This window comes from Oreochromis niloticus, linkage group LG7 (assembly GCF_001858045.2).
Source record: "Oreochromis niloticus isolate F11D_XX linkage group LG7, O_niloticus_UMD_NMBU, whole genome shotgun sequence".
In the NCBI taxonomy this organism is placed as follows: domain Eukaryota; kingdom Metazoa; phylum Chordata; class Actinopteri; order Cichliformes; family Cichlidae; genus Oreochromis; species Oreochromis niloticus.
In genome coordinates this window covers 52,768,760-52,792,181 of record NC_031972.2, presented here as the reverse complement: position 1 = coordinate 52,792,181, position 23,422 = coordinate 52,768,760, and the positions used below count along the sequence as shown (strand labels likewise).

The 23,422-nt window shown below is 42.0% G+C and overlaps 1 protein-coding gene across 1 annotated transcript in view; it reads right to left on the bottom strand.

The window, feature by feature from the left end:
* tmem266 (transmembrane protein 266) overlaps positions 1–23,422 on the bottom strand; it is a 27,409-nt gene extending 3,987 nt beyond the window's left edge. The window contains exons 1-9 of the mRNA XM_005470733.4: positions 23,269–23,422; positions 22,736–23,136; positions 21,204–21,303; positions 15,923–16,111; positions 3,329–3,483; positions 2,193–2,266; positions 1,237–1,293; positions 910–1,048; positions 232–347 (exon numbers count right to left, since the gene is read on the bottom strand). Of these exons, the coding sequence (XP_005470790.1) occupies positions 232–347; positions 910–1,048; positions 1,237–1,293; positions 2,193–2,266; positions 3,329–3,483; positions 15,923–16,111; positions 21,204–21,217 (744 nt within the window). The 5' untranslated portion in view covers positions 21,218–21,303; positions 22,736–23,136; positions 23,269–23,422. The remainder of the gene's footprint in view (positions 1–231; positions 348–909; positions 1,049–1,236; positions 1,294–2,192; positions 2,267–3,328; positions 3,484–15,922; positions 16,112–21,203; positions 21,304–22,735; positions 23,137–23,268) is intronic.

The window sequence follows — 23,422 nt, the reverse complement described above, 5'->3', positions numbered from 1 at the left end:
ACAATGACAGAACCTTAACTCCATATATCACTCTGAGGTATTGCATAGTGCTAATTATGTGATATCCAGACTGCAGAAAAAAGACTATGCAGCTGTGCTGTGAGATAGATCGTCTTATCATCTTTTTGAGCACAGATTTATTATTTTAGTGCACATCACTTTGCTGCCCTCTGCTGGTCACACACAGCTATAAAGTTGTATGAGGGATAGAGAAGAGATGAGAACACATACGGCCTGTTCTTGGCAGATCTGGGTGAGTCGATCAAGCTGTTCCTCCCTCACAGCCTTGGCCTTCTCATACTGTTGGATCTCCAGCTCCATTTCCACCTTAACTTGCAGCACATAGGCTGGAAGAAAAGGACATATTACACTCAGAAAGATATTTTTATCTTGTAAATAAAAGCCATCATATTTTCAAAGTTGGTGCCAGATGACATGGACTACTACCTGCAAAGCTTGTGTAAAAAGAGCTGTACGTTTTAAGGGAAGATTTGAAGGAATATTTGGACTGCTTTAGATTTCACAACATCATTTGAGTGGTTGGTGTAGGTGCTGACAGCCGACTTGAAACATAAGCGTTTTTTTAAAAAAAAAGTATCTCTTAGAAAAACTATAAGAAAGGACATGAACATGAAAAAAGATTTATTTATTCTCTCTAAATGAAAATACTGAAAAAATGATCAAATTATTTGCCTATAGTGGCTTTTCTGTAAGTACTGAATCCATTACCACATATTATGTCCTTCTACTATCATTACTGGTAAAAATAATAATAAAAAAAATGATAAAATTCTCAAGTGAGCCAACAACCTGCAGATTAAAGAGGCTGATACCACTGGGAGCACTATGCATTATCTAACTGACAGTAAAGGACAGGATGTAGGGGACACCAGCCCCTCCCAGCCTTACCGTCAATGATCCTCTTAACCCTCCAGATCCGCAGCGTGACGATGAGACCGATAGCATCCCAGGGGCTGCTGGGGCCGTTGGCCACTGTGGAGGCCACCATGGGGGCCAGAGAGAGTACGATGACAGCTCCATCAAACACCTGAGAAATTGCGCGCACACACACACACACACACACACACACACACACACACACACACACACACACCAGGTTACTGCTATACTGCTTTGAGCTTATGTAGTTGCCAGTCTGAGCTATGACATTGAAGGAATGACACTGCAGTGAAAGAGGGCCCCAAGTCAGGACTAATGGGACTCACGGGAGCCTACCTCTACTTTGTTCTCGATGTAATCCCATATCCCCAACACCACGATCCTGAACACGGTCTGAGACAGTAGGATGGGGGGTGGGGGGCAGAGATGGGGACAGTGAGCAGGTTACAAAGGGGTAAGATGGAAGAAAACAATCACAGCTAAATTGAGAGAGAGACAGAGAGCGATAGTGCAGTCTGTGGTAATTGTCAGTAATAAACGTAACATTTCATCCCCTCTTTTATTCTTTCAGTGCGAATTCATCAGTTATGCCGTATTAGCACGCAGCAAGAGCAAAAATTAGAGACACCGCACTATCTCCTTCTGCTGACACAGCAGCAGCTGCGGAGAGCAAACAAACCTCCATCTTCTGCCATTCTGAACAAACTCCACAAACCAGTCAAACTGCTGATTCCACTGCTTCAGAGTAACACTGAGGGGTTCCCTCTGTTGACTCCAGCTAAACAAAAGTTACCACTCAGATGGTCAAGTTTAGGAAACTAAGACAAATGCGGCTGGCTCTGAGGAAAACGGTAATCAATACAATACAATGAACTTACCTGGGGCCTCGAAATGATTTAAAACTGGCAGCACAGAAAAGCCCGAAAGGTTCAGTTTAAAAAAAAAATGCATGTGCCGCAGATCAATCAAATAACCTAAGAAGGAACCGGCCGTGCCAGCTTTAACAGCAGTGGTTATACGTGCACACTCAGGGTACGTGTGCACGATTTTAAATCTTTTATATATGAGCGCGATGAACGGAGGTGTGCGCTTGTTCACCTGCACTAATCACAATCTAATCATGCCGTGACAGAGGGCATCGGGCATTTCATGGCGTTATTAGTATTGTAATGAGAATCTGCCAGTGTAACTCACTTGCCCACACATACTGCACAACATAGCATTAATCAAGAGGCAGCTGCATCAGCTGTAAGTGAGACTGTTTTTTTTGCGTCGAGTGGAGGAAGACTCACCTCAGTGAAGAACACAGAAAGAATGGCCAGGCTGATCCAGTGGATGATGCTGGCAAACTGGAATGCATTATTAACTAAAGGGAATAAAAATAAAAGAGGAAAAAACTGATCAGGAGATAGCTGTGGTTAAAGATTGATGCTGGATTTTGTTAGGAATATAACAAACAACCTGCACTGTACATGCTGCACAACACTGACAGGTTGCAGTAAATCTGTGGAAAATGCAACTGAAGGATGAGGCATCGTGACAAGTATGAAACCAGTGCATACTGTGCATGCACGCGTCTTCTTTCTATTCATCAGGCTAATTGTGGACAAGCTCAAACAGCACTACGCTGTCAGCTGAAGCGCTTCTCGTCACGCCCCACATCTTCCCCATCTGTCTCTGTTTGCTGTGCTCAGTGATCTGTCTATCAGTCAATTCATCTTCCTCCGGTCCTCCCCACAATCACCCGGCAGCCGACTCCGCGTTGCTCGATTCCTTTGTCCGCTATCTCCCTTCACACATTTGTCTTACTTTCCTTTTGTCTGGTCAGTAAGTCGGTCCCGGGGGAACAGTAAAGACCTGAATGCATTTGGATATTGCTGGTGTAAGACCATGTGTGTTAGCCCTGACATCAAAAAGGCCAACGCTCCCGACCCTCTGCTTATGATAGATGAGGATGTCTCCACCGAGCCAGATAATGTAGATAAAAGGTGATACTGGGGTGAGATGGGTCGGACTGGAATTTCAAGCACCTGCCATTCAGTGTTAACTGTGGAATACTAATGGAAGGTTTTTTCCCCCCAGACCGTGATTGATCAGAGCCTTGGGTCCCAGAACAGATCGTAAATGACACTCACTCATTACACAATAGATTTATGAGATGAGGTTAGCAGCAATTTATTTTCTTTGCAAAAACAAAAACTTACCTGAATTATATTCGAGTCAAAGTTCTTTACTTATAAAATAATATATTATAAGATTTTAAAAATACTAATAAATATATATTATCATTGTAGTTTTGACAAGGATTGCTTAAATTCACATTTACGTCACAATGATTTTCACTGATGATTCATTTTATGCAAATGAGGGTGTATCCAGTTTAAAAAAAAATCCCAGCCACATTTTTCCCCGCTTCGGTTTCACTCACACTGTAACAGCTTGGTATCTATGAGCAGCTCCAGCAGCAGCAGCACCACCACCAGAATGACACAGGCCACTAGGAAGCAGTTGAAGCCTGCCGACAGCAGACAGACCTGCCACAGCGCTGCCCTTCGTCCACAGCATGGCTTCAGCCAGTTTGACCTGAGTGGAGGGGGAGCAAGGCGGTGTGAGACACAGAAAGGCAGAGAAGACACGCCGTGAGTCTCGCTGAACAGAACTCAGATCTGACGGGAACACTCAAGGTCGAATCAATAAAACACATGGAACATCAAAATGGAGCAAATTTGTAGTGTATTCAGCCTTCTCAGTTCAGCATTCTCCTAAAATGTTTTTCAGCAGAGGGCACTATTCTGCATGTAAGGCCATAAAAAATACAAGAAATGAATGCTGGAACGAATTTACAGTCTTAGATTTAAGAGTTTTTAAAAGTGAACGTGAATTATAAATACACGGTTTGCTAGGACTAAAATGATATATTAGTATGAAGAAATCGTAAGCATGAATTAAAGGGTGTCCTTTCCCTCAGTCCCTCCTAAAGCTCCTCTTTCTGGCCTTTTCTGCAACCTTTCCTTCATTTTTAAGGTCTGTTTTATTTCCGCCATCATTAAGCAGTGTAGTTAAATCAATACCAGGCACCAATTGTAGACAGTAAACGTGTATTTAATGTTAAAAATCAGAGCACCAAGAAAGGAGGTGAAAGGTCACTCAAGTTTAAAGTGAAGTTCTTGTCTCTGCTTTTCACTGCTTGAGAAGACAAAACTTTCTTTCAGGGAAACTGTCTAGCTTGTTGACTTTTTTTGTTAAGAGCCTGGCTGAAAGTTAACTTCTTGGTTCCCTCGTGTTTGAGCTCTGTATGACTGACTGGCTGGTTCAATAATGTAGCTCTCCTGGTACAACAGTGGGGCTGCACGTGCACCATTTGGAGGATGCATATATACACATGACGCAGATGTTTTCCTAACTGAATGACAATTTCTTCAACTTTGTTTTGTTCTCAGCATAAGAATTGTTTCTCCTCTCATACCTGCTTGCGTGTTTGAGAGTGAAATAGAGGCAAAGCTTGCATTAGTTGGACTGCCCAATCCCGGCTTTGGCCAGCTTTGATGCACTTTACATGCTATTATTCCCACTGGTGCCTTATACAGCCGTCTCCACGGTGATATATATTTTCCATTAGTCTGGAGTGTCCCTAGTGTGCTTCGTCTTTGCACAGGTACATTGTGGCTGAAGATAAGTGTCACACTTGCCTTAAATCCACCCTTGAGCTCCTCTTCAAGTTTTTCCAATCAGAAACTGACCTGTTGAGATGCGTAGGGAGTTATGGGCGGTAAACAGTGATACATTTGCAGGAGCCACACAGGGCTTTCCCAATGCGTTTACAGTCACGCATCCAACCCTGCACACTAACCAGAGGTACTCTAAACGGGAAAGTGTGTATGCGCACACACGGGGTTGCCATCTTTTTCACAAGCATCACTGAGAAAGGCAGTGCGGTCCTTTGAAAATAACCACTATCCGTTGTCACCTGTCCCCCATAAGCGTAAAGCTACGGGCAATGTCTGTCAGAGGAGAAGAGAGGATGCAATTTATTCTACTCTTTCCTTTGCTTGAGCTCAGAATGAAGGAGGCAGACACTGAGAGAGAGAAAGCGGGGTGCAGCCGGTTCAAAGGCATTGGGATTCATCCAAAAGAGAATCAGAGAGAGAGCCAGAAAGGAAGGAGGGGCAGTTGGAACAGGAAGAATGAAAATGAGAACAGAGAAAGATACAAATTTAGTTCAAGGATTTTTCTCATTTTTAGGTCCTTTTTGTAATTTTGGCCATCAGTCCTATAGATTGATTTTTTGCAGACAAGTACAGCAGCATTGTTCATATCTATTTTTACCTTCAGAATCAATTATATAGATAAATTAGCTGAAATGGTGACTTATTTGCAGCGTGTATGACTGCCTGCTGTTGTTTCTTAGACTTTTTTTTCATGATGCTTCCGTTTGAGAAATGGCTTTCGTAGTAGTACACGGTTGTCTTTGAAAGTGGGAAGAAAGAGGCGATCCTGAGGAGTGCTGCAGTTTTGCAGTTACAGCTCTGGTATAGCACAGCTTCATCCTTTCTATCCTTCACCAAGGTCAGCAGAGGGGCTAGAGCTTGGCCACACTGTGCCACTGCTCTCCCAGTGGCCCTCGGCCCTTTGCGACAACCCTCCGTACCAGCCAATACTAACAGATTAGTAGCTCAACACCTGGGGTGACAAAGAGGTAGTTCAGCATAATGGTATCATTAGCAAATACCTCGGAGACTTTCCCCAGCACCAATCCGTTCCCAGGGAACAATGTCAAACCCCATCTGCCAGTGGAGAAGAGCCAAGAAAAAAAAAAGAGAGAAAGATTTACCTAATGATGTGCCTCGCACACAGTCACAGGACATTTGTGCACCATTAGTTAGATAGAGTGAGATAGAATGAGCAACACACACGCCAAGAGAGACACCTCACTTATCTTCATGTTTGAAAAGCATGATTTAACTCATACTGTGTGGAATCATAATTCATTCAGACCTTTCCCACAAGCCAGGCAGAAAAGGTATTAATTTAATAAACCTGTAAAGAAAAACCCTGTCTGGAAGCAGAGTAAATGGCAGTGATGGATTAGCCCATGCTCAGAAACTTAATTTTAGGGAAATCGCTTTAAACCTTGAACACTGAGAACCTGAAGTATTTATGAGGAAGTGAGGCTTCAGTGATGGAGCAAGCCAAGGAAGAAAATCACCTCACTCTCTTGCGGGGTCAAGTCAGGTTCAGACCAAATGAGTAATACCTCAAGGATTTCTCACGCACGCATATAATAAGAAAAAGAATTGGCCCCGTCCTCTTTTTTAGTTTTGTGCGTATTTGTCACACTTAAAAGTTTCTGCTTGTTAAGCAAGTTTTAATGCTTCATAACCCAAGTAAATAGAAAATACAGTTTTTAAGTGATAATTTTATATATTAGGGGGAAAAAATGCCCCCTAAACCTAATAACTGGTTGTGCCACCCTTAGCAGCAAGAATTGCAATCAAGCATTTGTGATAAATGGCAATAAGTCTTTCAGATCACTGTGGAAGAATGTTGTCCAACTCTTTCTTGCAGAATTGTTTGAATTCAGCCACTTTGGAGCGTTTTTGAGCGTTTTTGGGCCAATATAGGGTGATGCCAAAGCATCTCAATCAGATTTAAGTCTGGACTTTGACTAGGTCGCTCCAAAAGCTTTATTTTGTTTCTTTTTTTGCCCTTCAGCCTCTGGTGGCCAGACATTCTCTTTCAGGGTTTTATGGTAGAGATCAGAATTTATGGTTTCAAGTCGTCCAGGTCCTGAAACAGCAAAGCAGCCCCGGACCGTCACACTATCACCACCATGCTGGACTTCTGGTATGATGTTCCGTTTATGAAACACTATCTTAGTTTTAATCCAGATGTAACAAGTCTCAAACCTGATAAAGTTAAACTTTATCATCAAGATATTTGTTTTTTTTGGCAAATGTGAGACGAGTCTCTGTGTTCTTTTTGCTCAGCAATGGTTTTCTCATGGATGCCATTTTTGCCCAGTCTCTTTCATATTATTGAATCATCAACTCTGACCTTAACAGAGGCAAGTGAAGCCTGCAGTTCTTCAGATGCTGTCCTGAGTTCTTTTGTGACCCAGATGAGTCATTATTGAGTTCTTCAAGTAATTTTGGTAGGCTGGCCACTCCTGGGAAGGTTCACCATCAACCACTGTTCCAGGTTTCCTTGCTGGAGTCCCAGAGCCCTAAAAATGGCTTCGTAACCCTTTCCACCTCCCCCCACCCCCACCCTCATTACGAATGGTAGTTAATTATTTAACAAGGGAGAGCATTTCCTCTTTTTTTTTTTTTTTTTTTTTAAACAAAGGAGCAGTTAAGTTTTTAAATTATCATTTAAAAACTCTTTTGTCTTTACTTGGGTTTTCTTTTTCTAAAATTAAAATCAGTTTGATGATCTGAAACATGCAAGTATGACAAATCTAAAAAAAAATGTGCCTTGTATGTGCACAGGGAAACATCATGTGTATACTTTAAGGGACACTGTGTACAGAGGAAATTAAAGAATTAAAGATGCAGGGTAGCATGAACTGTGGACAGGTTTATAAAGACATCAATGTACCAGTGGCTGCAGCGGCAAAAGATCGAAGGGAGTCTGGCAGCAGCGGAGAGAAAGGGGATTAGATCATGAGATCGATCAATGCTGTACATGATGCTGGCTGCAGAATGGCCACTACAGTAGCAACAAAGTAGACAAAGACGTTAAGCAGAATGACTGGCACTGATGAAAGTGTCTGGTTGCTCTGCTGGGGCCCATTCACACAGATGGGACAGCGTTTTGGCTCCATCCCCAGCTAAGTAACTCTCACTGAGATGAGGATCCTAGGAGCATGTCTTTTATTATACTGTCTCCAGTAATTGAGACAAGATAAAATACAGCGTAAACTCATCAGGTACAAGTTAGATGGTAATTAAATCAGGGAAGTGGTGCTTTATTTGTGTGTATAAGTTTGTAGGGTAGGAGAGAAGGGGGGAGGCTGCAAATGGGAAAATTTATTCAGAAGGAATGAGCGACTATGAGCTCCTCAAAGGTATTGATTAATTGATTACAGCACACACACACACACACACACACACACACACGCACACACAAAGGAAAGCAATAAACAACTGCAAACATTAAACACTAATATACAGTCGCTCTTGATGCTGTCTTCTAAATTACCTTCTGAAACTCTTGATTGGCTATTCAGTGAAAATAAAATAAGGACATCAGTGTGCAAAGCCGTTACATTTGCCATAAATTCACCATTAATTATGATTCGAGTCTAAAATACATAAAGTGTCCATTCAATACCAGGCCAAGACCCAGATCGCTGCCTAGTGGCCATTCAGAATGAATGAATGTGACCACTGGCTTCAGGTTACGAGCACAGAACATGAGTTTAACCAAACAGATGCAGTATTTGCTCCTTAGATTATTTTTATAAAGCTTCTGAGATATGTATCTATGAATTAAATGACTTACAAATCATCAAAATCATCTATATTTCATTGAAAATAGTACACACAGATATTAAATGTTGAATATTTTGCCTTCAAGGCTATAAAACATTTAACAGTAGAAAGTCTCATGGCTAATTAGGTTAATTGGTAACATGTCAGTCACATCCCTTCATTAATCCTCATCCCACTAGGGCCACTATGGTAACACAGAAACAGACAAATAACTCAGACTCCAGATGGTGGATTCAAACCTAGGGCCTTCTTCTTGTGAGACAAAAGTGCTAACCACTGCACCACCGTGATGTCCAATAAAGAGTTTCAACTGTTAAAATGATTTGTAAATTATTAGCCCTGCATCAGACTGTAAACCTGTCCAGGTCGTACCCTGGCTCTCACTCAACGATAGCTGGGATAGGTACCAGCCCACCCATGAGCCTGAATTGAATAAGATGGATGGATTCGTTGATAACTGGATTCTGCATCCTAACATCTTTGTGCTTACACATTGCACATACAGTTGTTTGCATACTTTCATCTAAGTGATTATGCTGATATCCTATGTTCTGGTTTAAGTTGCAGACATCGTGTGGATCTATCTGATAGCGAGACATTTTTGAAGTGCTGCTTGACTCAGATTGTCTGTCTCCTCTCAAGTTCTCTCACTCTGCTCAAATAACTATATAGCCCTGTGGTTCCTCCTCTATAAACTTCAACCAATTCGCACCAATCTGCTGAACTCAGCAGGATCGGACAGGGGAAAATGGACCACAACCGTGTGCGCCTGCAGGCTACTCCACAGCAGCACTCAGAAGACTTAATCTCATTCAGGCTCTTCAAGCACTCAGCTTTACACCTATCTCTTAGCTTCCTTTTTTACACTTAAAGAGGCATTTCATAATAGATATGATACAGAACACTGATTATTTTTTTCATACTTGAGAACTTCAGTTTCCCGAGAAAGCACTGCCCAGATTTATTGAATATGAAGCCAAATGCCTACTTACAATTGACAAAATCCTTTCCTGTAAAATGCCCGATGAGTCATCAAGTCATGTCTTATCAGAACCAAAAGAAGGAAAGAAGCCCTGAAAGAAGAAACCAGCTAAGCAGCAAATCACCTTAAGCACTGCTAGTAATATCTTACAAATTCCTATCTGACAAATTATCTGTACTAAACCAAGGTAAAAAGATTTATTCAAGATTTTTAAAAAAATATGGGTTTATTATTGAATCATATACTACTAATACACCAATACAGATAATTATTTTAAGAATGTAAAAATTACCATACTTATACATCATATAATAATTGTTTGTAGTTCATATTTTATAACAAATACCTAGTAGCAAGTTGGACTTTTTATTACTTGTGGCATAGATTCAACCAGATGCTGGAAACATCCCGCAATGATTTTGCTCTATGTTGGCATGATAGCATCACACAGACACTGCAGATATGTCGGTTGCACATCTACGATGGGAATCTCTCATTTCACAATGTCACAAAGGTGCTCTATTGGATTGAGATCTGGTGACTGTGGAGGCCGTCCGAGTACGGTGATCTCATCATGTTCAATAAACCATTTTGAGATGATTTGAGCTTTGGGACATGAATCATTGTCCTCCTGAAAGAAGTCATCAGAAGATGGGTACACTGTAGTCAGCAACAACACTTGGGTGGGTTGTGGGATTTAAATGATTCTCAGTTGATATTAAGGATCCCAAGGTGTGCCAAGAAAGTATCTCCCACAACATTACACCACCATCACAAGGTTAAACAGCTAATAAAAGGCTGGATGAATCCAAGCTTTCATGTTGAGCCTGAACTACTGATACAAGGCAGGATGCATTCATGCTTCTGTGTCGTTAATGCCAAAATCTGACCCTAGCATCTTAATTTAGCAGTGGAATTCAAGACCAGACAAACACGTTTTTCCAACCTTGAAGACTCTGTGAAAATTGTCGCTTCAGTTTTCTGCTTTCAGCTGACATGAGTGACATGTGGTCTTCCGCTGCTAGCAGTTGTCCATTCAGAGATCCTCTTCTGCATACCTTGGTTGTAACGACTAGTTATTCTAGTTACTATTGTCTTCCTATTAACCCAGAGCAGTCTGGTCGTTTTACTCTGATTTATGACATCAACATGGCACTTTCATCCAGAGAACTGTGGCTCACTGGATATTTTTTCTTTATCATTCTCTGTAAACCCCCTGGTTTTGCGATAACATCCTAGTAGGTCAGCAGTGAAATACTCCCAACAACTATGCCATCATCAAAGTTTTTGTCTTTTGTCCTCATTGAGCAGGTCATCTCAAGCATGTCTACATGCCTGCATGTATTGAGTTGCTGACATATTATTGACTAATTAGATTTTTGCAACAACAAGCAATTGAACTGGTGTACTTAAAAAGTGGCAAATGGGTATGCATGATGTACTGTAACGAATACATCATGACTGAGTGGTTCGAACCCCTCTGACTTGAGCATGACACTACTTCTGCATTATCTCAAGCATTTTTTCCTGCATTATGTTGTGTAAAAATCAATTTATGACTGATAAACTGATACTGTCTGAAAAATATTATCGGTCTGGTTCTTTTTACATGTGACAATAAGTACAGTTAAGGACCTAGCATGTGTGTCTGGTGTGCCACCTGCGTCCTTCTAACCTTCTTTGGGAAAATCCATGCAGCTTCTCAGTATAACCAGACATTTCCTCTGGTTTCTGAAAGCAATCAGCTATCATCTCTTCACTCCGTGGTACAGCCTAGCAGAAGGGGCTCGGCGATAGTCCCAGCCAGAGAAATGGGCCACAGATACCAAGCAAATGGAGATGGATGGGGCTCCATGTGCAGAGCAGCAGACAAGCTGTCCCTGATAAATGGTTTTTCACCAGGACACTTGATCTCTCTCGCTCTCAGCCTAAAAAGCAATCTCACACTTTGCATGTCTGTGAATATTAACAAACCCTCAAACCCTGCACTCAAATGTCATCTATTGTGTCGCACATGGTGCCAGGCAAGAGAGCCAATTTGATAGAGAGGACTGTTACTGTGTGTGTTTGAAATAGAGTCAGAGGGAAGAGAAAAAAAAAAGAGAAATCCTGTTCTCTTTTCAGACATCCATCAACAAAGAACAGGTACAGTATGGCTCTGGTGCCAAAACTCCATGACATATTGCTGCTGCCAAGCTTCACACTAGACTCTGGCAGTGTACTTCATAGCTATATTCTACAGTCTGGATTTTTTTTAATTATTACATCTTATTTCAACCTTGAGCACTTCAAGCCTGGGCTTTTTTAATAATGTGCAGTTTGACATGCTGCTATATTAATGCATTTTCATGGGGAGAAAGAGGGCGGAGAGCTTTATTTCAGGCAGTAAATAAAGATTTTGTTAGCAAGTGCAATTAGTCCAGGTGCCTGGGCACAATTTTTCCTTATCTAATGTCTAACATTTCCATGCAACATGGCACGGGGCTAATTCCACACAACACACAGAGAAATGACACTCATCAAACAGAATCATCTAGCATGATCTGCAGCTGGCAGCTTGGAGAATTAAAGTGCGGAGGAAAGTCGTCTGCTCCATTTCTCTCTCCTCTTTATCCTCTCCGCCTCTCTTCTCCACTCAAAATGGCAGGTTAACCCATATGAACCATCTGTCATTGCTGCAGTGCTTCACACCTCCTAGTCTGGCCCCTAGAAATCAGTGGCATATGTTACTACTGCTGTGGACAGCAGGCTGATCTGGGGATGATAAGTCAGGACAAGCTTAGGATGTACAGCTCGGGGTTTAAAGGCTGAGGCCAGGCAGACACTCTTTAAGGGAAAGAAGCATAAAACTCTTTGTAGATAAATATCTAAAAGTGTGTTTGGACTGACAGAATTGTGCTGATGGATTCTTTTCTTTTTGTAAAAAAATCACATCAGTAATGTGGTGCATATATATTGTCCTCTTATAAATCTCAGTGTGCATGTGCACAAGCCTGATTTCTGCTCCAACCTTTACGCATGAACAGATGCAGGCACTCCCTTATTGTTTCTTCCACAAAGAATTTCTGTTTGCAAAACAGCTTATGAGACTTGGCAATAAAGAAAACAGCAAAGAAGTCCCAAATGGGACTCTAAAAGACTTGTTTACAAAGCAGGAAAAAGAAAGACCACAGGAAATATGTATTTAGTGATCTTATTAACAAACAGAAGAAAAAAACCTGAAGAAAAAAACTAAAGAGGACCCCAACAGAGACAAACGTAAGCAACAGTCGAACAGCAAACAAGAGACAAAGAGGCGCGTCAGTTCACACAAGGAACGAAGGCCAATATGCAGCTTCACAGCTATTTACACCACCAATTTCCAGTGACAATAAGACACCCAATAAAATATAACACACACTAAATGATCTGTAATAAACTTTGTGAGTGGTAAATTGTACATATTAGTATAAATAGGTGTGTTTGGAAACAACAGCTATTTGTTATAACAAGACATACAAGCTCTCAGCTTGATTTTCATGCCCACCTCATTGTTGCTTGATTCTAAAGAACATGTGTTGTGAGGTCCAAACAGTCTACATTCTTCCTTTATGTGTGGGAAACAGTGTACAATTGGCTTTTGTGTGTATACACTGTTGTTGCTTCAGACTCCACCTAGTATTAAAGGTCATTAAGCTCAAGGGGTAAAGCATAACTAAATATGCCACCTTGCTACTGTAGCATTGCTTAAACCAGTCATAATGTTTTTCTTGGCTGACGGTATTCTGAGAGTTTTTTTTACAGGGATAGTGATGGTTTCACGGCTCCAAAACAGATTATTTTTGTGTTGAAGAAATAGAGTAACCTGTGACTGAACAGATGCCCACTTCACAGCGTTGCTATTTTTTTCTGTACAGCTTCCAGGTTTGCAAATAATTCAAGTACTACAATATTTTAACAGTCAATAGGTATGTGCTTTGGATGCACACAAACAACTGGCAGGTCTGGCCTTTTTCATTAGCCCTGTTACACATTAAATGCTACAAGGTTGATTAGGTTGCTACAGTTGGGTAGTGAGCGAGCTTATATTTAAAAAACAAAAAACAACAACAAAAAACTATTATTATTTATTATTAAAAGATAAGGGACCATATTTGAGTCACCAAAGGTGGATGGGTAGTTGCACTGCCCTGACTTTGGACATTACAAGAAGTTTTGGGGAAAAGTGAGCAGCCAAAAATCTATTAATAATTCCTCCCTGCTCACCACTGCACCGAATCTGCAAGTACTGTGTGTGCCCCTGGTAGTCCGCAAGAACATCCACCTCCTACGTAGTCGCCCACGTCTCCTGATAAAGAGCCACGAGAAGCTGCTATGCAGGACTAAATGTGCATCTCTGGTATGCTGTTTTTCTGCTCTCTTTTCACAGGAATAAAAAAAGAAAGAAACCAAAAAAAAGGAAAAGAAAAAACAACAACCAAAGTTTCACCATGGAAGATTTAGACTTGAGTAATGAATCATCGTCTTTCATCTCCTACTACTGGTATAAAACAAGTTTGTTCACACCTGCACATAGTTGTCTACTTCCACAGAATATCCTGAAGAAAAGACGCAGGCCTTTGACATGAGCTGTAGTGAGTGAAAGTAAGTGATGATAGCTAGAAAAAAGAAAAGGATTTCTAATCACCAACACAGAAGGAAAAAATAACTGCAAACCATAACAAGTAGAAAGGCAGTGAAAGCAGGTTTACTGTCCCGTAAACTATCACTTACAGAGAGCTATATTTAGCCAATTACATGCCTAGTAGAAGAGTTTTCACAAGAGCACATTCCAATAAACAAGAGAAAATGTATTTACAGACCAACGCAATTACAGATAATAATAGCTTGATCAAGTCATCACTCCTGATTGAAGGCCGGCATTGACTCATCTAAAGGCCTGTGGCCACCACTGTGTCATTCCTTGGATGCTACACACTTGATTCATAAAGGTAGCTATAATCTGTGACGCTGGCGCTGTCACCGAGAGCGACAATGACAAATGCACGCGTGAAAGTAATGACAGGTATGTGGCTGGAATTCCAGTGACCTGAAAATCAGGAATTCCAATCTGCAAAAGGTCATCGAACACAGCGTGACGCTCTCATGGGTGAGAGATTGCTTAATAGTTTCATCAGTGTGCTGAGTGCTTCCAAATCTCACCAAAAACAAAGAGGGGGTTTCTCCAATCAGCCTCAAATACCCACTTACTTTTCATCACAAATCATATTTACACTGGTGATTTCATAAATCCTCCACAGTCATATCTTGGCACTGCATGAGTTTTTCATAGCACAAGGCTGAATCTCTGGGGCACCAGGGTTTCATATGGTGCCCTTTGAGACTGCCTGCTGTGATGATGATTTTACTGGGCTGCCAGATCCTGCCCTTTTCCCATGGCTTTGCTATGCATTTGTTTTCTGTTCATTTTGTGAGCAAGTGTGCGAGAAAAATATGAGGTACGATAACAGAGTGGGTGTTTGGGACAGGACCCATCTGTCCTCGCCCTCCAACCCGCAGAGCCATCAGCCTGGACAAGGCCATATCAGGCAAAGTCCAGCGGGATATTTTCATCTGACACACCAGGGCTTGGATGGCAACCCCCCCCCCCCCCCAAAACTGGATGCTCTAATTAAGCTTATGCTCTTCGTCTACTTTTTCTGCATGGATGCCAGCATTGCAGCATGCCAAAAGGGTTGTGAGTCACACTTCCTGAGTGGAAAGCCATGGACACTCTCTACAGGGGGGCTCTAGGAGGGGTGTGTCCTGTCCTGACAACACTGGGCCAGCAACACGGCGATATGGTGATGAGCAAACAACACAACTGCAGGACAAGCAGGCTTCATGGAGAGAACCAGGGCTCTGACATTTCAGGACAGCTATGGTGCTAATAGCACTCTTTTTTTTTCCTGCCAGAAATCAACGTTGTGAACAGAAGCCTGTCTGGTGAGAGAAATCGCTGTGTCATTGAGCTGAAATGAACACATCAGTGGAGACATTGTCCATTTAACACAGTGACACTAATAAATTCAGTGCCAAATATCCCCCACTCTCGGACTCCAATATAAAATGAGGAATGATTCAATATGCCAGGTGTAATTACAATGTGCAATAACGAGCAATGGAGAGAGTGACGGCAGAGCTTCTCCCCCGCCAGGGTAGATTATAGATTGCAGTAATTGCAATTCTGCCTTAATTATGAATGTGGCACTATCACGCAAAAAGCAGACACAATGACTCAAACACCATATCTCTAGTATCTTCCTAATTGTGGAGGCAAATATCCAGAACATCAATCAATACATAATTACATATTGGGACTTTTTAGTACACAAATTAATTATAGAAAATTTCCATGTGCAATCGTGCTACTGGTTTGTTTCCAATTGTCTCAAGATGCACAAAGTTTGAGACACAAATCACAAGCTGACCTCATTGTGCTGCTTTTATTTGTTACAAGTGCTTATTAGTTATATGATCACTCCAAGGGGTACCTCAAGCTGCCAAGCAAACAAATGATGGGACTCACCCCTCTCTGCTATCCTCTTCATCTGGGTTAGATATGAGCTGGGATCCAGCGAGGGATATGTCCAGTGCCGCCAAAGGCAAGTCTCTGTAGGTGAAGCTGACCAGCTGGACGGGGGCCACACACTGGTTGTCGTCTTCTACCTGCTGGGAGATGACCTCCAGCTCTGAGGCTCCAGCCTGGGGAGGAGCCCTGTCACATGCAACACACACCATAAACAGAGCAGCAGTGAAGTCAGAGAACTGAAGTGGTTGCTGACAGAGTCATCCATGAGTAATTTTGCAAGTTCTAGCTGATTATACGATAGCGACAACTGGTATCTACATGTTGTCTGTGTGCAGCAGCATGAGTTATGAAGCACAAGTGACAGTGCAACCACGACATGCTTCTCAACACCTAACTGCACACATGGAAATAGTGTGTTCACTATTAATGAGAAAAGACTCTTGCTTTCCACAGCAAAGTAGAATAAATGTGGATTGTCCCCATACCTTACAGGAAGCCACTGTTTTGCATTAATCTGTGTAAACCCATGACTTAAATTTGCCTGAACTGAGGACAGTTACAATTTAATAACTACTAGTTCACAGCATGCTTGCGCTCTATATTTTAGAGACACCTGCCACACAGGGCCTGGTAGCTTTGACTGACAGATGTGATAGGTTAGGTGTGCTGATATGGGATGTCGGTGCATTTTAATGGAAGATTATGACAAATAATAAATTTTACTGTGTGGTGCAAACCAACAAACATATTTGTGTTTCATGTCGAGTGATTGGCATTTGTTAGTTAGTTACTTAGTGTCACGGCGGGGTGCCGGTGTGAAGATGAGGTAGACCCAGAAGCAGACACGGTGGAGACAAAACTAAGTTTCAAAAAATAAAGCGAGCCTTTATTGTGGCTGATGGCATGAGAAAAACATGAAACTAGGGAAACTAAGGAGACTATGAACACTGTGTTAACCAAAAGACTATGACACCCAGTGAAAAACAATAAAAAACTATGAACACTGAGTAAACTAGGAATACTATGAAACACAGTGAAACAATGAGGTAAACCCATGAAATCTGTGGTGAGGATAACAGACGATCTGACAGTAATTAAACAGAAACACAGTGACTAAAGGGTGATTAGGGGAAGTGAAAACACACGAGGAAACAGCTGATACACATGAACCTAATGATGCTACAGGGGAAGTAAAATTAAACACGATGAACAAAGAACACAAGACTCTTTCAAAATAAAATGGGAGACATAACGAGACACAGACATGATTCGAACTTGACAAACAAAGAAAACTTGGACATGAAACATGACAGATAAACACACGTAGACTTAACGTGACCAGCAGACACGGGAAACTTAAGACAGGGATGAGACAAAAGGGAAGCTTGATAAATCATGAACTAAAACTGTAACCTCGGCATGACGGAATGTAACTAGATAAACTGAAATGAAACTCGACTCAAATGAATAACGAAACATCAAGAAACTCAGAACACTGGATCACACAACCCAGTACCATGACAACTTAGCACTAATTCGAATTAATAATGTCTGTGCAGTACATCCATACAGTCTGTGAATACATCTAATAAGTAGGGCTGGGTGGGTGGTCATCTACTAAATGGTAAACGATCTGGTTCTTAACTGAGCACCTCATTTAGCCATTCATGCAAGCCTCTTTTCTACACTTTCTATCTGCTCACACACATTCACTCGGGGTTAGTATCTTGCCCATGGATATTTGGCATGCAGACCGGGGGAGCCAGGGATCAAACCACCAACCTTCCGATTAGTAGAATATCTGCTCTACCTGAGTCACAACCACCCTTTTACTAATGAGAAGGTTGGTGAATGCGTGTGTGTGAACATTAACTAGAAAGCACTTAAGCATAGAAAAAAGTGATTCAGTCTATTTACCATTTACCAGGCTCACAGGTCTTATATGATAACTTAGTAATTCAGCTGCTCTCCAAAAAAGTAACACAGTGGAGACCAAAACACTGATGTTGAGGCTTCAAAATGCACAGTCCAGAAACCCCTACGTGACATCATGTTGGCTACATCCATCTTTTATATACCACAAACAAAACTATTTGTCAAATTTTATAAATGGCATTGCAGAGCAAACCATCTTTCCCCCCTTTGTTTTTTTGTGTTCTCCGTGACGCTAGCTATATTTGGCAGGACCGGACAAGGTGTCACTTGATCTGGGAATGAGATCTTAAAACTTAAATGTGCAGGGAGGGCTGTGATATCACAAGCTCAACCAATAGCGGACAAGGAGAAGGCACCGTGGAAGAGAAGAGTCACATTGCTTGGCTGCAGTCCCAGTGCAGCCAGTGTGGAGACATCAATAACCGGAGTACTTAACAGTGGGGGAAGTCATTGATTACAAGGCAGCGGGATCAAAAGCCACTGGGCTGGTGAATTCTACAACCTCTGCGCTGGAGGCGAAGCAGAAAGGGTGGAACCAGTTAGTAGAAGATCACTGAGCAGACCCACCTTCATGGTAAATGTTAACGTAGGGAGACCTTCAAAGGAAATAGGTCCTTCTCTTTCCTGATTTATTTCTTGACTAACAGCTGTGTATTGGACTTCCTTTAAAGCTTATGTTGTTCTTCTCACAAGAATTCACTTGAAATATATTCTCAGATTTGAACATAAGGACTACAAAAAACAAACAAACAAACAAAAACAAAACACTCTACCCTGACTTTCGTATCCTCGGTAGATAAAATGCCACAGACTGTCTCCCTTTAACACATCTGTTATGCGAGTCCAGCTTGAAATTGGTGTTCAGCTTCAGGGTCAAACGCCCATATATAACTATGTCCTCTACAAAACATGCCTGCATTGTTATCTGTGGAGTTTGCACTTCTGACCAGCTGCAACAAGGACACTAATGACTGATGACAGCCACAAACTGTTTAGTGCATCAAAATCACATTTTCAGACAATCACAAAGCAGGCCAAGAGTGATTATGTGCAGGGTGCAGTGGAGTGGCTGGTTGCCATTGTGGGGAGTGAGTGGAATCTTCACATATGAAAATCCTGCTGCCCCCCTCAGTGATGCAGGCAAGGACAGCCGGCAGCATGCCAAAGGCGAGTCTCTTTTCGGAAGCATGCAATATTAGTACACGCCACGAGGAAGCAACAAGGTTAAGAGAGAGCATGCATGGCTGCAGGGAAAATCTTGCACCTATACAGAGTAAAACTGAGGGCTTAACACTAACCCAAAATATACAGTTTTCTTCTTCACAAGCTAATGTTTAGAAATGCCACACAGATGCATACACATGGCATTGGCTAATACAGCCAGGTCTTAAGATTGTCATGAAAGGAAACTGTAACTATTTTAATTAATCTAAACACCAATGAAGTAAAAACTAAAAACTACCTTGTATAGAAGAAGAAGAGGAGGAGGAAGTAGATAGTTTTGCGTGTTTGATTTGGCAGAGTTTTATACTAGATACACTTCCTGACCCAACCCCAAAGGGGATTTCTGTTATTTGTTGGAACTGAACCAGCAACCTAATAGTAACCTTAACCGTGAGTGCAAAACTACACACCAAACTAAATTCAGTTTGAAAGAAAGACTGAAACTGAATTTAACTTATTTAACTGACGTCAAATCTCTGTATTTCATTGAGTTATGGATGAACGTGATTTACTTCATCTTGTTTACTTCATCTTGTTTATGTGTGAGAATTTTGTAGCTATATTAATAATTACTAATATTGACTTTAAACTGCCAACAACATATGATAATAAGGTAATAAAAAAGAAGATGGCATGCATTATTGGATTCTGTCAGAAAAGTTAAGACTGCTGCCTGTCACTTAATATTTTAAATAATCTGTTCAGAGCAATAAATCTCCAGCTTCTGTCACTGCATTGAAAAGTGCTGCCTCAGCATGAACTGTTGGTTTGCAGAGGGCACTGGTATCATTGTCATTCGGAGCGCTTGCTGCCACAGTATCTCTGGCCGACCGTCTATAACCCAGCTGCTTTGTCTTACCCAGTGAGTTAGAATGCGGACAAACTGGCTGCTCCTTGGTGCACAGCACTTCGCTGTCATGATTTCATCACAAGCCTCTGCCACAATGGTGCATTTATAGGGATCAGATATTTTTGGCAACCCCTGTGATGCTGAGTTTCAGCGGGACCTTGTTTTGACTTTGATGCCTGAAACATTCACATGTAGTATCCAGAGATCCCTGCTAAAAAACAAATACAGACCAGCACCAATATCACCTAGTGTAACAATGTGGCTCATAGAGGTGTTTTATTTTTTTTAAAAAAAAAGGTCTATCGCATTAAAGAACACGGTCATTAATTTACCTCACTGACTATACAGACAGTGAGGAAGAAGCAATTACTTCTTGGTTTTGGTGCCACATATATGCTATATAGTTTGGCACTTTAAGCTATGTAATGAATCTTAAAGGGAAATCTAATCTATCTATCCAGTCTACGACACTCAGATAAAAGACTTCATCATATGTAAATATAAATGTAATATTTCTAGAAAGAAATAATACACCACGTGTGGGAGGGAGGTGGGAGATTTAATACAGATTCAAGCGGTAAAAATAATTCAGGAGATCTGAACGAGTTTCCCCATCTGCCACATCTGCCACTTCTCAGACAGTCAGCTGCATTTAGCATTAAATCATGTCTCTGTACTACTAAGCAGTCAACGGATTCTCTATATGATCTGGTTACAGATGTCATGCGCCTCTGTCCTCTACTTCTGTGCTGTTCTGTAGCCCAGGTAGTAGCCTCTGTTTGTATGTATTAGAAGCAGCACCCCGTGGCTTGCAGAAGATGCAGCTGACTAAACCCATTTTGCATTCAACTCCCACTCCACGCTACTCCCCTCAGCTCCATTCCCGTGCTCACTCTCTTTACCCTTCCCTTAGCCACGGCCGTGGCTGTCGTCAGAATGCTGGACCTGTCTCGAGGACCACACACAGAGTAATTATTAATAAGAGAAGATGACAAGTGAACATCCCTCCTGAATGTTAAGAGATGGCAGTCCATTCTCTCGCTCCCGGAAATACTTGGACGAGGACAAGCGCTACTTTCTCCCTGATCCCCTGTTTAAAGTCACTCACGGGACGCACACGAGCATGTGCAGGTCCCATTCTGCTAATCATATCCCGCCACACCGAGACTGACTGCGCATAATACAACATGTTCATAAATAGAGATTTCAGATTTCACACTCTCTCGTACACATGGTTTCAAACAAGACTCCGGAGGGTGTTATACTTACTGAGTGTTGCTCATGTCGAGGTCTTGTTGCTGCAAACAGACGTCCACGCTAAATAACCCCAAGTGTGAAATATGATTTCACCGCTGCAGAGACTGGGCTCCTGCCACACATACAGGAAACACAAGATAAAAACAGACAAAGCACATAAAGAGGTAAATAATAGGAAAGCACCCTCTTCTGAGACTTATTGTGGGTTATGATTGGGAGCTCCAGAGCAGCAACTAATAGGTCTTGTGGGGAGATTGCCCCAAGGTTAACAATAAACAGCAATTCTCAAAATTATGAGGCGTCTACAATGTAGCTGTGCAGCACAAATGCATTCAGAGCTATCAATGAAAAATCTGTGCTTATGTTTTTCCTGAAGGTGCCTTGCTCCAACTCTGGCTTTAGCTATGCTCTGTTCAACTATTTTCCTGGGGAGCAATAAACTGTAATGGATTTTAAATCTCCTCCAATATATGCTCCGCTCTGTGAATCAGGGGCTGAGGAACATCACACCTCTTGCATAGCAAGTGCACCAGGATGCTAGCTCTTTGTGCCACAGGATAGAGAGCCATTGATGTCCAAGCCTGTTTAGTGAAAGCCCATTCCGGTTACTGAAACAGACACATCATGACCTGAGAGGAAAGTCAAAAACACAGCCACTCGTTTAGTTAAGATTTAATGAAATCTTGACTATTACAAGTAAAATAATGGCAATGATAGCATAGTGTTGGCCATGCCTTCATTATTTAGAAGGTATTTGATGAATTTGTGGTAGTGTGTGAGATACAAAGGCATAGCAAAAGCCTCCGGACATTCAGAGGTGAGGAGTCAGCATTCACAGCAGAGTAATGTAGTGAAGCACAGCAGATTAAATGCTACTCAGGATAAATCAGCCCAGGTCATTCAAGGGCTGAGGGTGATACTGTTTCATTGCAGTGCCCCCTAAACGTGCAAGAAGAAACAACTGGCCAGTGAGAGGTGAGTAAAGTCAAAAAGGTTAACACTGTGCCAAAAGTGAGGAGTAACTGTGGAGGTGACTGGAAAGGCAAGTCTACTGAAAGATATGTGCCAGTCCGTTTTGGAGATAATGCACTACATACCAAAAATATTTCTGGACTCCTCTCTATCAGAAAGCTCGAATTTCACAATCAGCAAATTGAGTTGACCCTTATTACTATATGTACAGCCTCCAGTAAGTACTTCATCAGCGAGGGTCGGTGGGTGGGGGGTGGTCCACAAATGCAGCACATTTTCCTGGGTTCTTCTCAGTTCCCTGTGACTCGTTTCTGTCCGAGGCTTTCTGTATTTAGCGCAATCGAGATTCACTTGCAAACGTTTTTCACCAAGTCATTGCTACACGAAGAGTTCCGGTGCTGTTAACGTGTTTTGTTTTGGGGGTTTTTCGCGCTGTGCTTAGAGGCCATAGAGCCTCATTCATGTTCATGCTCATGCTCAACCCAACTGAGACACATCAACTCCTCGGTGCGCTTTAGATTAGGCACCCCCCCCGAAAAAGAGAAACAGGGGGGGAAATTAAACACACTAACCTCTTGTGTTGTCTTGCTCTACATTGTGTAAAGTGTGGTCGTGACTCCTTTGCCCTCGCAGTGATGATGGTTATATCTCCCTCCTCGCCGTGAATGATGATGATGATGATCAGTGTGAGGGAAGCTCGGATCTTGCTGTGTGTAGGTTGCGATTAGCCTTAGATTTGCGTTGGCCAAGCACCCGTATCGCCTCTCAGAAGATAGCGCACCACAAAAACACCTACTCCGGACTGTAAGCACCATCCTTCAGAAGGAGACGACGATGCTGTCACTGAAGCAGGGTGATAACGACATCTTCGCAGGGAGACATGATGTGCTTGCAGGGCTTCCCCCAGAATCACATCAGGGACTCCATGTGCCCGATAATAATAAGGGGTTCACGACCGGGAGCTGTCCAGGTGCTGAAAAAAAGGATTCCAGCGGTTACATATGTGTGACGAGCAGTGCTCTGGGAGGAAAACGGATAGCCTAAGATTTACCCCAAACCCTCGCAATGATGTCATATCAAGCATGTATGCAGTCAGTGTACCCACTAAGCCATTGGAGCCCACAAAAGTCCTCCTTTCTATGCCACCCTGGAAGCGTCGACGTAAAAAAAAGAAGAAAAAAAACGAAAAGAAAAGAAAAAAAGAAAAAAGCCCACTCTCGCTTCACTTCACCTCTTGAGCTTCAGAGCTCCTCGCGATA